The 16,647-nt window shown below is 38.5% G+C and overlaps 1 protein-coding gene across 13 annotated transcripts in view; it reads left to right on the forward strand.

The window, feature by feature from the left end:
* Positions 1 to 16,647, forward strand: part of NCKAP5 (NCK associated protein 5) — a 1,120,879-nt gene that overhangs the window by 447,240 nt on the left and 656,992 nt on the right. For all 13 annotated transcript variants that reach the window (XM_051849622.2, XM_051849623.2, XM_051849620.2 and 10 more), the window contains one exon: positions 11,285 to 11,358. In XM_051849622.2, the coding sequence (XP_051705582.2) occupies positions 11,285 to 11,358 (74 nt within the window). The remainder of the gene's footprint in view (positions 1 to 11,284; positions 11,359 to 16,647) is intronic.

A 16,647-nucleotide genomic window follows, 5' to 3' on the forward strand; every position in this document is an offset into this window, starting at 1 on the left:
CTTCCACCTCCGTGGAAGGGCGGTTCCCCCTGGCCACATTCCCCACTTCCGCGGGGGAGCGGCACACCGCCGGCCGGCTCTTCTCGGGGGCTGCACAGGTGTTCCCTTAGATGTTCCCCTTAGATGTTCCTGGTGCATGCCGTCTCTCTCCTCCTTTATAGTCCTCCTCCGCCAATCCTAACTCGGCTGCCCACACGCCGAGTACGCTGCTCTCCTCCAATCAGTAGCAAGTCCTACAGTTTATTGGTTGAACTGGAGGCAGCTGTGCAGAAGCTGTTTACTTCTCTCCCAGCGCCATATTGTGGGAGAGCAGATGCATAGAATAAGTCTTAATTCCAGTAACTCAGTCTAGTCCGGATTGCTCCCCACAGCACTCATGTGGGATGCTGGTGTCACAAGTGGCAGTTTAATTCACTGTATCACAATGCTGGCCAGTATACGGAGCCTTAATCAGATGATGTTTCTGGAAAGTTTTGTTTCTATTTTCTTTCTCTGTCCCTGGTGTCACATCTTACCTTGTTACTTCACATATTTTGAAAACCTACTCTGTCAAACCTGATTTTTGTCAGGTCACTAATGGCCTCCAAACCGGAAAACCTGGTGGTCAGTTCTGGGGCCTATCTCAGTTGACCACTGATACTATCCGCCATTCCTGTCTTGGACCAGTTTCCTGGAACTCCAGTGTCTACCGTTTCTCCCTCATTGTTTTCTCCTTTACTCACTGGACTGCCTCTCCATGTGTTGAGTCCTTTTTTCTTCAGTATGGTTGCTTTCTTGGGAAGGAATTGAAATCCAGATTCCTGAGTATGAAGAGCCTTGGCAATGTTTACTTTGCCATATACAACAGGCATCTCAAACTTCACTGCCAAAAGTCAACAATTTATTCAACATCCATTGCAGTGTGTGTGTGTGTGTTTGGTAACTGTCCAAGACCTTGGTGTTTAGGCCAGAAATGAAACATCATTTGTGATTTCTCTTCCTGTACTATGTAGAGTCCATAAGGAAGTCTTAGTATGAGCAAACAAATGTGCCATCTTGTCCAAGTGATACTACAAGCCATCGAGTACATTAGTCTTCAGAAGTGATTTAAAGTTCTAACAGTAGGTAACACTGGTGCCTTTTGTCTCTTAGTGACTTGTTATTTGCAGGTCCTGTAATTGTAGGGAACTAATGGCCTATTTGGGACAAGCAAAAGCTTTGACTTCACCTGAGTCTCTGAACAGCTATAGAGAGTAATGAGAGAAAATAAGTGGAAAATAAGTGGAATATAACAGGGCAGACTTTTAAAAAAATTGATGATAATCTCAGAAACCATAATAATCATGATAATATTTTGGAAACTGTATAAAGTATAGTATACTGATGCCATGGATATGTTTGTCAATTTTTCTGGATTTTGTTGTAATATTGGTGTTTAGATTAGTCTTTGCTTCATGATTCTGCACGTGGAAATCCAATTTTCCCAGCACTATTTATTGAATAAACTGTCCTTACTCCAGGGATTGGTTTTAGATCCTTGATCAAATATAAGTTGGCTGTAGATGTTTGGATTGATCTCTGGTGTTTCTATTCTGTTCCATTGGTCTGGCCATCTGTTTCTGTACCAGTACCATGCTGTTTTGATTACAACTGCCCTGTAGTATGTCCTGAAATCTGGTATTGTGATGCCTCCGGCTTTGTTTTTGTTGTACAGGATTGCTTTAGCTATTTGAGGTCTCCTGTGTCTCCATATGAATTTCAGCATCATTTTTCCAGATCTGAGAAGAAGGTCTTCGGTATCTTGATTGGAATTGCATTGAATCTGTAAATTGCTTTTGGGAGAATGGACATTTTGATGATATTGATTCTTCCAATCCATGAGCATGGAAGATTTTTCCATTTTTTTGGTATCCTCTTCTATATCTTGCTTTAAGGTTTTGTAATCTTCATCGTAGAGATCCTTAACGTCCTTGGTTAAGTTTATTCCAAGGTATTTGTTTTTGTAGCTATTGTGAATGGGATTGATCTTAGAAGTTCTTCCTCAGCCATGGCATTGTCTGTGTATACCAAGGCTGTTGATTTTTGTGCATCGATTTTATATCCTGCTACTTTGCCAAACTCTTCTATGAGTTCCAATAGTCTCTTAGTAGAGTTCTTTTAATCTCCTAAATAATCATATCATCTGCAAAGAGGAATTGTTTGACTTCTTCCCTCCCAATTTGTATCCCTTTAATTTCTTTTTCTTGCCTAATAGCTCTGGCTAAAACTTCCAGAACTATATTGAATAGCAGTGGTGAGAGTGGGCATCCCTGTCTGGTACCAGATCTCAGTGGAAATGCTTCCAACTTTTCCCCGTTCAATAGGATGTTGGCCGTGGGTTTTTCATAAATTGCTTTGATTGTATTGAGGAATGTTCCTTCCATACCCAGTTTGCTTAGAGTTTTCATCATGAAAGGGTGTTGTATTGTATCAAATGCTTTCTCTGCATCTATTGAGATAATCATATGGTTTTTCTTCTTCAATCTGTTAATGTGGTGTATCACGTTGATTGTTTTGCGTACATTGAACTATCCCTGTATACCAGGGATAAATCCCACTTGGTCTGGGTGGATGATCTTTCTTATGTGTTGTTGCATTCTATTGGCCAGAATTTTATTGAGGATTTTTGCATCTCTGTTCATCAGGGATATTGGTCTGTAATTCTCTTTCAGTGCTGCATCTTTTTCTGGCTTAGGAATTAAGGTGATGCTGGCTTCATAGAAAGAATTTGGGAGGATTCCCTCTCTTTCGATTGTTCTGAATAGTTTGAGAAGAATTGGAGTCAGTTCTTCTTTAAATGTCTGGTAGAATTCAGCAGTGAATCCATCTGGTCCTGGGCTTTTCTTTGTTGGGAGGGCCTTTATTACTGTTTCAATTTCTGTCTCAGTTATGGGTCTGTTTAGGTTTTCGATGTCGTCCTGGTTCAATTTAGGTAGGTTGCATGTTTCTAGGAATCTATCCATTTCTGATAGGTTTCCCTGTTTGCTGGCATACAGGTCCTTGTAGTAATTTCTGATGATTCTTTTTATTTCTGTGGTGTCTGTTGTTACGTTTCCTTTTTCATCTCTGATTTTATTGATTTGGGTCTTTTCTTTTTTTAGTTAGTTGGGCCAATGGGGTGTCAATTTTGTTTATTTTTTTCAAAAAACCAGCTCCTCGTTTGGCTGATTTTTTGTAACTCCTACCTTTCACCTTACACAAAAATCCACTCAATATGGATTAAAGACTTAAATCTACGACCTGACACCATCAAATTTTTAGAGAGCATTGGAGAAACCCTGCAAGATATAGGTACCTGCAAAGACTTCCTAGAAAAGAGCCTGGAGGCACAGGCAGTCAAAGCCAAAATTAATTATTGGGATTGCATCAAATTGAAGTTTCTGTACTGCAAAAGAAACAATCAGGAGAGTGAAGAGGCAACCGATAGAATGGGAAAAAATATTTGCAAACTACGCAACAGATAAAGGGTTGATAACCAGAATCTACAAAGAAATCAAGAAACTCCACAATATCAAAACAAACAACCCACTTAAGAGATGGGCCAAGGACCTCAATAGACATTTTTCAAAAGAGGAAATCCAAATGGCCAACAGATACATGAAAAAATGTTCAGGATCACTAGCAATCAGGGAAATGCAAATCAAAACCACAATGAGGTTTCACCTCACTCTGGTTAGAATGGCTCACATTCAGAAATCTACCAACAATAGATGCTGGAGAGGATGTGGGGAAAAAGGGGAACTAACCCACTGTTGGTGGGAATGCAAACTGGTCAAGCCACTATGGAAGTCCGTCTGGAGATTCCTCAGAAACCTGAATATAACCCTACCATACAACCCAGCCATACCACTCCTTGGAATTTACCACTCCTTAGATTAGTCTTTCAACTTTCTGTGACTGAATTCTTCCTGAAGTAGCTGACAACTCAACTGAGGTTTTTGACTTGTACAAGGCTCTCTCAGTATTTCTCCATCAAAGCAAGAGTAGAGGTTAAAATGAAGACTGAGATAACCATATCACTTGAGACTTTATGGGGACCTTTTTCATATGTACAATCTACAGTCATGCTGAGAAGTCATGTTACTGATTAGAAGAGCTTTCAAATACATTGAATTTCTCATTTCTACTTCAGGGTGAAAAGACTGAAAATGAGGAGTTACTTGTTGCTCAAATGAATTCCTTCATTTGACTAATATATACTTACCTTCCAAAATGCTAGAAAAATGCTTAATACAAACTACTTAGGAATTTGATAATCATTTCTTTTTCACTTAAAACCATGTATAATGCTTATAGATGATAAATATTAGTACCATCTTTGTTTCATACAGTTAAAAAGTATTTTTGTTTACAGGTTCATTTCACTTATTAGAGCAGTAGAAATTTTGAGAATTTCTTTTCTTGTCCTTATGATTTATTAGGTCAAATAAATCAAATGGAATGAAGCCAAACTTAAAATGATAAACTATTGCTATGAACTAAAAAGTGACCTGTTGGCTTTTAGTGTCCTAGATGTCCCGCATATACGTGGGGAGAACCACTGTGGAGGGAATTGTTTTGCAACTACTTTCTATCTTGTCTATATAAAATCCATGTTGAGGGCAATTGGGTATAGTAAAGGCATCCTTTGGGTCAGTATAAAAGGTGATGAGGAGTGAAAGGAAACTTTAGTAAGTCTGTCATTGTCTGACCCCAGCCCAATTACTTAATGATAATTGGTCTTCTAAGTTGAAAGAGTATGACTCAGATGTTATAACACGTTCAAGTGAGGATGAATGACCAAAGGTTTTGGAGAATTGGAACAACTGTAGACTACAACAATGAATAAACTGAGATATTAACTGCTAGTACTTCAGTTTACCATGCTGACATGAAAAGATAATGGACTAACATTTATTGTATCATAGTGCAGGTTAAGCTAATCTATCAAATAGACTCCAAAGTATAGTCTTGAAGATTGACATTTCATGTAAGTGGCCAAAGGGAGGCAGAAAACTGATCTGTAGATCAGTGCTTCAGGAGCAGTCACTTGGTATCTTGGATGTAGGTGCTATCTGTGGGCTTAAGGTTGTCCCCATTTCCAGCCTGAAGAAGAGTGTATAAAGAGAAAGCAGCTCGTCGTCAGGTTGTAGATTCCTCAGATAGTACAGCTGTGATTTCTACCTGAGCTCAGTCACGTGTTTGTCCCTGGTGGTGTAGAATACTGGTAAATCTAGCTTAGCAGCCATCTGCTCATTTATAACTGGGGAGATGTGAGGGTTGTTCTTAAAAGGACTAAGAAAAGATGATGGGGCTGGTTTTGCAGTCTCCTAATTGAGATGTCTTTTTTTAAAATTTTTACTAGAAAGGTCTGTTATGCTGTCACTGTTGGGATTACATTTATCTTCTGCTCTGATATCAGTGTGTAATAAAGTTTTCCAATGGCTACATGTGTTACATGTCTGTTCTATTATGGTTAATTCATCTAGATGAAATTTTCAGTCATGACAGAGGCCATAGGGTTGTTTCACTTGACTGTATCTGCTAATCATAATGCTATCAGTTACCTCTTCTGTTTGATAGTAAGCTTAGGTTGACTTTTGGACAGTGCTGAATTATTTGACAGCCCATATGCCTTGCATGCCACAGATGAGCAGTTCTCCAAATCTTCCTCAGGATTACAAGATTTAAAGGACACTGATTTTTGCAGTATTTCTAATAGCTTGTCTTGGGGATGCCATTCTTAGTTTGTGCCAGCAAATTAAAAACATGAATATAGAGCAATTTAGGAATACTGTTAGTCTGATTAAATAAGAAATACTTAGGAGCTCAGCACCATGAACTATAGTGCAGAGATCAACTAAAAGCTTTGTAGAGATGTAAATCTTTTATTGTATTATGTGGTCTTTGACCCCTAGTACCTGGTGCAGAGCTACCAAATCCCTTGGAATTTCCTGAGAGGAGCATTTTTTTTTTTAATTTTTATCTTATTTATTTTACTTATTTGAAAGAGTTACAAAGAGAGGTAGACAGAGAGGACTTCTATCCACTGGTTCATTCTCCAAATGACTGGGATGGCTGGAGCTGAGCTGATGTGAAGCCAGGAGCCTGGAGCTTCTTTTGGGTCTCCCACGTGAGTGCTGGGGCCTAAATGCTAGGACCATCTTCTGCTTTCCCAGGCCCATTAGCAGTGGGCTGGGTTGCAAATGGAGCACAGCCGGGACTTGAACCAATGCCCATATGGGATGCTGGCACTGCAGGCAGGCCAGGACTTTAGCCCACTGTGCCACAGTGCTGGCCCTCATCTTTGTTCTAATGAGATTATTTTTGATTGGATCAGGATAGGAGATGGTCGTCAGGGTAATCATGTGATTACAGGGTTTAAACTTTGAGTTCCTTGCCTCCCACTCTCTAGAGAGGGAAGGGGGCTGAAGATTGGCACCCTTGGTCTATGAAGGAATCAATCATGCCTTCATAATTACTTAGACAAAAAATCTTAAAGGACTAGGTCTAAGAACCTTTCAGATATTGAAATACATGGGCATCCCTCAATAGCGGTGTGCCAGGAGAGGACATGGAAGTCTGACCACCTTTTTTGTATGGATAACCTCTGTTCTTTGTAGTATTAAAACAAATTGGAAAACTTAAGTGCTTCTCACATTAAAGAGGAGTTGGTGGAGGAGCCCTCACTTAAAACCAGTAGTCACAAGTATAAGTGGCAGCACACTGTTTGGAATTAGCATCTGAAGTTGGAGACAGTCCTGAGGGACTGAGCCCTCAATTTATGGAGTCCGAGATGGTCTCTGAGAAGATAATGTCAGATTTGAGTTAAATTATAGGATACCCAGTTCACTAGAGAATTGTTGGAGTTGGTTAAAAGGGGAACATCTCCACGTCAGGTATGTTGAGCAGTGTGTGGAGTAGATGGGGAAAAGTTCTGCTTTTCTGATGCTTTTTCAAAACTGCCTAATGACTCTGCTCATTCTAGCTTTTATAATTAGAAACCGGTTCTGGAAGACCACACTTGTAACCTGATGCCAGATTGTCTTGTGATCAGCCAGCCTACCAACAAGTAATAAATTCACTCAGTCATGTAATACACAATTTTATGATGTGCCAAGTTCTATGGTAGGTGTTAGAAGCTATAAAAGATTGACTTTACAAGGGTGTGTGGCACATCCAAAGGGACCTGTATGTCATATAGCCAGATAAATGGAATTGGACCTTAAGAAGGTGATCTGGCCTGGAGATAAATACTTGGGTGTTTGGTTTATTGCCGGTGATTCAAACCTTATTAATTGATGGACTTATCTAAGAAGTGAATGAAAGCCTGGGATAGAACCTTACCATTGATAGAAAAATGGACAGAAGCAGGAAGGAAGAAGACCGAGAGATCTCCGTGTTGAGACAAAAGTCACTTCAGAGAATACCAGGGAAGGAAAGCATATCATTTAAAAGGGCAAGTGCTACAGGAACCAGTCATAAGGAACTATGGGGGGCCACTAGAGTATGTGAGAAGACAGTAGTTGTATTGAGGAGTTGAAGTAGAAGCAAGGTTTCTGTTTGAGAACTAAGTAAGAAAGAATAGAGAGGGTTGAAGAACAGACAGTGGCAACAGAGTCGATACGTTAAGGCTGAGACTCTTAAATTGATTGTGGTTTTTAACTTTTAAGAATGTTTTATTGAAAGAATTTGTGCTGACATTGGTTGAGTACGAGATGCTTATTTTCTTGTCTTGCCTATGTAATTCCCACAGTGAATATATCTAGTTTTTTACATTTGCTGTGCAGATGTACCTTTCCATTAAAATGACAATTTTTGAGGGCAGCATTTATTATGGTAGTCATTTCCTAATTGTATAAATTTCTTGTACCTAGTGATATTTCTGTTCATTTGAACAGCTGGCCTCCTTGTTGCTTCTTTGACCAAAGGTGAATTAGGAGTTCTATATTAGGTGTTAGAAAAGTGCTGGCAGGGTTTCACAAGCTAAGTTACGCTGATTATAATATGAAGATTTTTTTCAGCTAGGGGGTGGGGGATCTTGGATCTCTGCAAGCTTTGATTACCCGTATTTTAAAATCCACTTAAAGCAAATGATACATAAGATCATATTATTAAAATTCATATGTAATAGGCCTCTCCCAGAACTGACCTATTTCAGACAAAAGGAGGTTTGCATTAAATAGGCTTATCCTATGTAGATATGTAACGTTTGGTGTATCTGTAAACCTCTAATCACTTGAAATGCTTCATACTAATTGCTGTGGAACATTTGCATTAAAAGAAATGAAAGGAGAACTTGCTGGAATATATCTCTAAAATGATCCTAATTTGCATAAGTTTTAGCCAAGGAGCAGATGTCTTTTTAATGCTGTACCTTTGTTTAAAAATTTTTTAAAAACATTTTATAAATAAGACTGTATAAATTGGTCTCCTACATCCTAATTTGGAGATGTTTTTATCAGAACACTGACAAGGGCGAGTAGCAACACCAACTTAGTCCCAGAATAAAACTGAAGAAAATTGTTTGAATACAGCATTTTGGATCTAGTTTTCTGGAACTTCAACATGATCAAATCTTGTAAATATTTTCTTGGGTTGTACTTTACTTCATGATTTATAAAATTTGTGTAGTAAAATCTGAGTATATGACATCTTATAACTATGAAATATACACAAAAAATGAAGTCAGCCCTTGTTTCCATCTACTGTTGGCTGCTTTGAATTTTTGATGTGTTTTCCTTTTTTTCTAAATTGTGATGAGATTATGCAGTCTTGTTTCTTTAACATCATAATTGGGGTTTGTATTAGGTTATTTTACAGGGTTTTTAAGGATTTGCATAATTCAGGTTGATTAAACTTCATTTTAGTTCCTGTTTTTGGAACCTAAGATATACCCAGTTTTTTTTTTTTTTTTGTCAGAAATAATTGTCAGTATATAATACAATTTTGATGAATATTATTTGGTTCAATCTAATTACATTCTCTGGATGGCTTCTAGATACAAAACTTGTAGATAAAGATGTTTTAAATGCACACCACATTTCACCAAATATGATTCTTCAACTACATGTAAATATTTCAAAAAGGTGTTAGAAAATGTACGTCATGTTAAAATTCTCTGCCAACTGCAAAGATACGTAATATGTATCTTTTGTCTAAGATTTTGTTTAATAAATTTATCTAACCATTTAATTTATCTAACCATTCTTTGAAACTTGTACATTATAAATTCTTTTTTCTTACACATGGTTCAGATGTGGGATGTGTCCATATACATAAATAAAAAGTGTACCTAATTTTACATATGTCTTAGAAATTTATAGACAGTTAATTTAAATTCACATGCATGTTTAATTTAAAGAAGTATTTGTTAAATTTTCTGAATTGTGAATGCCTGAGAATATCTTTGTTTTGTGATGCTAGAACTCCCTGGCAGTACTATTGATAGTTTATCTATGGATCTGATTTCAGTGGGGACTTAAGATGGCTTAAAGTGCTAGAGTCAATCTTTTTTTGATCTTGGTTTTAAAAAAAAAAAAAACAACCTGTGTTGTGCATACAGCCTTTTATTGCTTGTTTTATTCAGTGTTCATATTCAACTTCTTAAGATTTATTTGGAAGAGTTATAGAGAAGGGGAGAGAGAGAGGGAGGGGAAGAGAGGGAGGGCGCTGTGGCACAGCAGGTTAAAGCCCTGGCCTGCAGTGCTGGCATTCTGTATATGTACTGGTTCAAGCCCTGGTTGCTCTAATTCAGCTCAGTTTTAATTTTTTTTTTTTTTTTTTTGACAGGCAGAGTGGACAGTGAGAGAGAGAGACAGAGAGAAAGGTATTCCTTTTGCTGTTGGTTCACCCTCCAATGGCCGCCACGGCTGGCGCACCGCGCTGATCCGATAGCAGAAGCCAGGTGCTTATCCTGGTCTCCCATGGGGTGCAGGGCCCAAGGACTTGGGCCATCCTCCACTGCACTCCCTGGCCACAGCAGAGAGCTGGCCTGGAAGAGGAGCAACCAGGACAGAATCCGGCGCTCCGACCGGGACTACAACCCGGTGTGCCAGCGCTGCAAGGCGGAGGATTAGCCTAGTGAGCCGCAGCGCTGGCCAGCTGAATTGTCAGCTCAGTTTTGACCATTTGGAGAGTGAACCAGTGGATGGAAGACCTCTATTTCTGTCTCTACCTCTCTCTGTAACTCTAGCAAATAAATAAATCTTTAAAAACTCTTGATTGTATAGTTTTTTCTTAATGTACAAATTCATGAACTTCTTGAAATATCCTTATAATTGCTAAAAGTAGCAATTGTACCAGTGGTGCAAATGAACCTCATATTGAGGAATCTCAAGTTGAAGAATCTGATGTAATAACCTATGGGTTCTTTTTCTGCATAATTCTCATGTGACAGATGGTTCATTTTTTCAGAGATCTCTTAAGTGATTGATTTACAAAAATCAATGTATATACATTTATTTAGGACAGGATACACTTGACCTTTAATGTTATTTTGGAAGGCAAAGACTAAAAAAAAGCAAATACACTACTTTGTGTACATAAAGAAAATGGATATTTATTAATGGTAAGCAAGTGCCCAGTGCTTGTGGGATGCATATATGAAGTATCCTGTAGATTTTTCAGTTGGGAAGTGGTTACTATAAGATGATGAAATGAAGATGTGTATTGTCTGTTTCATTGAGAGGCAGAGATGGAGATTGTCTAAAGCTCCCTTCTGCTGGTTCACTCCCCAAATGACAGCAATGGCTGGAGCTGGGTCAGGCCAAAGCCAGGAACCAAATCCAGGTGTCCCACATAGATGGATGGAACCCAATGACTTGAACGTACGCTATTGGCTCCCAGGTTCCATACCTGTAGGAAGTTTGGGTCAGTAGCTACAACTGAATATCAAACCCAGGCATTAAGAGAGCAGGTGTGGATGTGTTAACAGTTAAGCCACATAGCTCCTCTCTGCTTTATTCTTCCTGTTAAGTCTGCAGGAACTTTGGCTCACTCAAGTAGGTCACATGGCTCCCATGGAAGATGATAGAAATTCTAGGGCTTTTTTCTCTCCCTGTAATAGCTTTTTTTTTTTTTTTTTTTTTTTTGAGTGCAAAAGAAACCTCCAGTGCTATTGATATGCTGATCAGATTCTGAGGAAATAGCATTCTTTTCCAAATGGCTATGCTAGTTAGGCTTAGAACTTCAGGGATTATAACCTAAAATATTATTCCTTGCAGTCATAAGGAGTCTTAGAATTCTGGTGACAGTTGTCATGAGGTTTCATTTCTCTTCTGTGTAGGAATACATGGACTCCAATAAATATGTTGAACATCTGTTAAATCAACTAGAAGAGCAGCACAGAAGTCTCTGGAGGTAAGTTCATGTTCTTGTTTGCTAAAGCGGCAGCCTGCATATCCTTGATCTTGATCATAGCAGTAAGTTGGAAAAGGGTCTCTTGAAGTTTGGGCCAGAAATAATTTGGATGCAAAAATCACCAGAGGTTGCCTGAGATTGTTTCTTTTAACTAAAGAAAAATGGTGCCGGAAGTTGCTGTTGGTCCAAGTCTGTTCAGAGCAGTAAAGATGGTAGATTTGTTAAAATCAGGGTCACATGGCAAACTTGTAAACCTAGAACCCACATTCTGATGCCTGCCTGCTTAAAGATTGATGTTTATCTGCTTCAGTGTTCTGCTGCTTAAGTGGTGATATTGCTGTACAGTTAAGAGATCTTTGGTCTTATTCTACATGGAAGTTCAAACTCTAAGGAAAGGATCTGTCAGTATTTCTACAGATACATTGAATACAGATTAATATTTTAGAAGTCATTGCTAAGTCACTTGTGCATTCCTTGGGGCCTCTCTGGAATGGAGGCTGACAGAGATGGTTGCGAATTCATTGAGGTTTTAGGATCCACATGTAATCGTGTTTATAATGCAACTATGGAATTTGAATTCCTCTTTATAAGTTGTATGACTATCTTTGGGAAATAAATTTGGTCATCTGTAATTATATGATGCCTCACATTATACCAGAATTATTTAATATTACAGTTGTCTCACTCAGGATCAATCCCCTGAAGTCCTTTATTTCTTACTTGTTTTTTGTAGATGCCAGATAAATATTTACTAACCCTATGGCTTTCTTGCCAAACCTCATCTTCAAACTTGCCATGTGGGCTGTGTACCTGGTCACATTGTCTCTTTATGCAACATTGTAACACATTCTAATTTTAAATTCTTCTTCTCTAAAGAGTTCTGAAAATACACTGTCATATATTTTAACGTTCTGTGGCTTTATATTGGTTTTCCTCCTGGAGAACAGATCTCTGATTATAACAGTAGAAAACACTCCATAAGTAGAGAAATTGCTGGTAGGGTATAATAGAAGTTCAATTTTAAAGTTTGATTACCTGTAATGGACATTTTAGTTAACTTTTTATAATTTGCAATACTCGTAAGATTAACTTTTGAAAGATCTATGACCTCATTTTGATGTAGTTTTCTTTTGTGAATCAAAACATTAATACAACTTCAGAAATTGATTTATAGTTGGGGGCTTCATATTTTTATAATTAAGGAACTGATCAATTACATCAACTGTATGGAACTAGTTTTAATTTTCAAGAGAAATATACAAAAAAGGGGGAAATAACATGATGCCAGCAGTTTAGAGTTTAATTTGATCTATAAATAATGTCTTACACATCATTGTTGGGGAGTAATGGTTTCATGGGCTCTTTGGAACTGAAAAATCCTGCATGGAATAGGCTATTTTCTCTGCTTTCTTCAGGTAGTTAATAAAAACCTTTTGGTCTTCTCAGATATTATTAAATTAAAATCCCAGGTTTTTTGGCATGGACTTAACATAAAGTAAAAGCTCAGAATTATGTGTAGTCGCTTGCCTTTTCCTTCAGAAATGGAATTATTACTGTTAAAGAACCAAATTCTAATGTAGAGTGGCAGAGGACCTAATAAGAGGACTCCATTTGAATAACAATAGAGGGCAATAATGACATTTGAATAGGCAGGATGACTACCAGTGAGAAAATGGAAATCAGTAGTATTGAAAAGAAAATGGAAAACCCAGTAATAGTAGACTTACATATGACTTACTGAATCATGAAATTACATTTGATTATGTTTTGCAAACAGATCCTCACTTGATGGACTTAAAGTGACAGGCTTTATGATGATTATTATAATATCATAACTGCAACTATAGCCAAATTGTTTTTGGTGAAGAATATGTAACAGTGAACTGGTTAGGATTAATTTTCTTAAAAAATTTTTATTCATGAATTAAGGTAGAATATGATGTACAAAGGATCATGGGAATTGCATGGCAGTTACACAAGCACAACTGAATTGCCTGAAGTTAAACAAATGTCCTCATAAATCAGGATAGACTTCTCTGATTTTATTATGCCTTTGATTTGTGGCTGCTGCAGTGATCATGGAGTGGGCTATTTGTCAATACTGCTGATATTAACTGATGGCCTTCCGTTTATACTTGAGTTAACTTAAAACTTGAGACAAGTTCTGAATATTTAAATATTCCTATAATAATTTGGGTTCAGCATTAATTTATGGCTGCCACCTTTGAGGACTGATCAAATGCATGATAAATACAGGTCATCTTGTATCCACTTGCTGAATGATAGAATTGGGCAAATGTAGAAGATTGGGGAAACGATTAAAAAGTCTTTCATTATCTTCATGGAGAGGGCTACTAGTCTTCAACAGACTTTTTTTTGTTCCTTAAAGCATAACCATTTGTTGTGGCACAAAAATACATTGTAATTAGCCGGCACCGTGGCTCAATAGGCTAATCCTCCGCCTGTGGCGCCGGCACACCAGGTTCTAGTCCCGGTCGGGACGCCGGATTCTGTCCCAGTTGCCCCTCTTCTAGGCCAGCTCTCTGCTATGGCCCGGGAGTGCAGTGGAGGATGGCCCAAGTCCTTGGGCCCTGCACCTGCATGGGAGACCAGGAGAAGCACCTGGCTCCTGTCATCGGATCAGCGTGGTGTGCCGGCCGCAGCGCGCCGGCCGTGGCGGCCATTGGAGGGTGAACCAACGGCAAAAGGAAAACTCTGTCTCTCTCTCTCTCACTGTCCACTCTGCCTGTCCAAAAAAAAAAAAAAAGTATCTGTATAATCTCTACAACATAATTATATTATCAATGCAATCTTAAGCATAGCATGTAAGATTACTGAACACTGAAGATATATTAAACATATAATATCTAGAATAATATGTTATATTTATACGATAATACATTGTGGATGCCAGTAACTCAACCAGATAATGTAAGATTACTCCAGATTTTTCTAATTCAAATTGGAGACGGTATGATCAAATGCCTGTAAGTTCACAGAGAAGAACTTAGTAGGTCTGCATGGCTAAAATCAGAAGATAGAACCTGGGGAATGTGGAGTGCCAGCTCCCAGCCCTGGGAGTCTACACTTAGTTGTATTTGAACAGGCTGTATCTGGACTATGGATTTTCGACCAAGGCACCATTGCTGTTACTATTTGGAGCCAGATGATTGTTTTTTGGTGGGAGGGATGTGCCTGTTCTGTGCATTATAGGGTGTCAGGGGTTTTCCTCAACTTTTTCTTAGTATTTGATGGTACGTCCCCTCATGTAAAAATTAAAAATGCCTCTAGATACTTCCTAAGTGCTCCTACTGTGCAAAACCTTCTTTCCCACTTCCAGAACCTGTGATTGGAAAAATCTATGAAAATGTTTTCCAAACCATATTCAAAGAAATAATAATGTCTGGGTCATGAGATCTCTCTCTCTCTTTTTTTTAAAAGACTTATTTATTTGAAAGTCAGAGTTACACAGAGAAGGAGAGACACACACACACACACACAGAGAAAGAGAGAGAGAGAGAGAGGTCTTCCATCTGACGGTTTACTCCCCAATTAGCTGCAACTGCCAGAGTTGTGCCCATCTGAAGCCAGGAGCCAAGAGTTTCCTCCGGGTCTTCCCACGTGGGTGTAGTGGCCCAAGGACATGGGCCATCTTCCATTACTTTCCAAGGCTATAGCAGAGAGTTGGATCAGATTTGGAGCAGCAGGGACTTGAGCTGGCGTCCATATGGGATGCTGGCACTGCAGGTGGCAGTTACCCGCTATGCCACAGTGCTGATCCCATGATAATATCTTTAAAACAAAGGTATTCTATGGTTAAAATTTTCAAAAAATGCTAGATCAAATTTTTTAGTTCTGTTTCAATTACAGAATTTATGAGCACATATTAGCAATATAAACTGGTTTGTATATATGCAATATAATTTTAAAACAAAAAAATCCCCAAATTAGATCTGCCTTGGAGCATTCAGCCTAAGGTTCCAAGGTATACCTTGGGAATTGGCAGTCCACTGACAGCCAAATATGTTCTATGCTTCCTAAATTTCTTCTTCCTCAGCCAAAGATTTTACTGGTACTGGACAGGGTGATTTGATGAAAAGGTATCCAACAATATGAAGAGCCAAAGTTATTGGAAAAGGTGAGAAAGTCAATTCTTAGTAAATCCAATCTGAATTTCCTCACCATTTTTCAGAGGGACAGCCCAAGCCTCAAAACCAGATTCCATGAATCTCTGAACTAGTGATTCCAACTGTTCATTCTAGTAAAGCATTTAATGCCTACTTCCCGAGGGGGGAGAATTAAGTTTCTTACATCACCAGCAGAATAGAACATCTAATTGAAAAGCATGACTAAATCTCCAACTAGAAGAATATGCTGGAGTTCATCACTTCTGGCATTAATATGATAGTATATCAGAAATTCTTTAAAACATAGTTTTACCTTTGTGGCTTTCATATAATTGCTATTCTAGCAAGAAAAAAAACGGGTGAAAACTTTTTCATTTTCATCGGGACTCAAGTTCTGCTTATCTTAAAAACATTGAACATGGGGGCCTCCACTGCAGCATAATGGGTAAAGCTGCTGCATGCAGTGCTGGCATCCCATGTAGGTGCCAGTTCGAGTCCTGGCTGCTCCACTTCTGATCCAGCTCTCTGCTATGGCCTGATAAAACAGTAGAAGATGGCCCAAAGTCTTTGGGCCCCTGCATCTGCATGGGAGACCTGGAAGGAGCTCCTGACTTTGGATTGACACAGCTGTAGCTGTTGTAGCCAATTGGGGAGTGAACCAGTGGGTGAAAGATCTCTCTCTCTCTCTCTGCCTCTCCTTCTCTCTCTGTATAACTCTCTCTCTGGCAAATAAGTAAATAAATCTTAAAAAAAAATTGACTGTGGACATAAAATGATCTGTAGTGCTCACTCATGTTACCCATTATTTTGAGTATATTGATAAGAATTTTGTCTAAATGTTATTTGCATCAGTGTCAAAAGTTTCTTCCAGCTCTAGAAAAAGATTTCCAGGTAGCTATGTCATAATATCCTATCCTGATAAATGAACAGTTGTTAACTAATGTGTTAGTAGAAATTGTCTCCAAGTTGTAAAATAGAAATATGAAATAAGCACATATGACCTGAGTAAAGTCAGACCCAACGTCTCTCTGATTTCCCTCTTACATATTCTGTATCTTAGAATCAGTGATCCAGGCATTCCAAGAATTAGCATGCCCCTATTCTCACAGGGTTGATTTATGTAGACTAAGAAGATGCTAAGTATTAAACAGGTTGTCTCTAC

This window comes from Oryctolagus cuniculus, chromosome 3, assembly GCF_964237555.1.
Source record: "Oryctolagus cuniculus chromosome 3, mOryCun1.1, whole genome shotgun sequence".
Lineage (NCBI taxonomy): Eukaryota > Metazoa > Chordata > Mammalia > Lagomorpha > Leporidae > Oryctolagus > Oryctolagus cuniculus.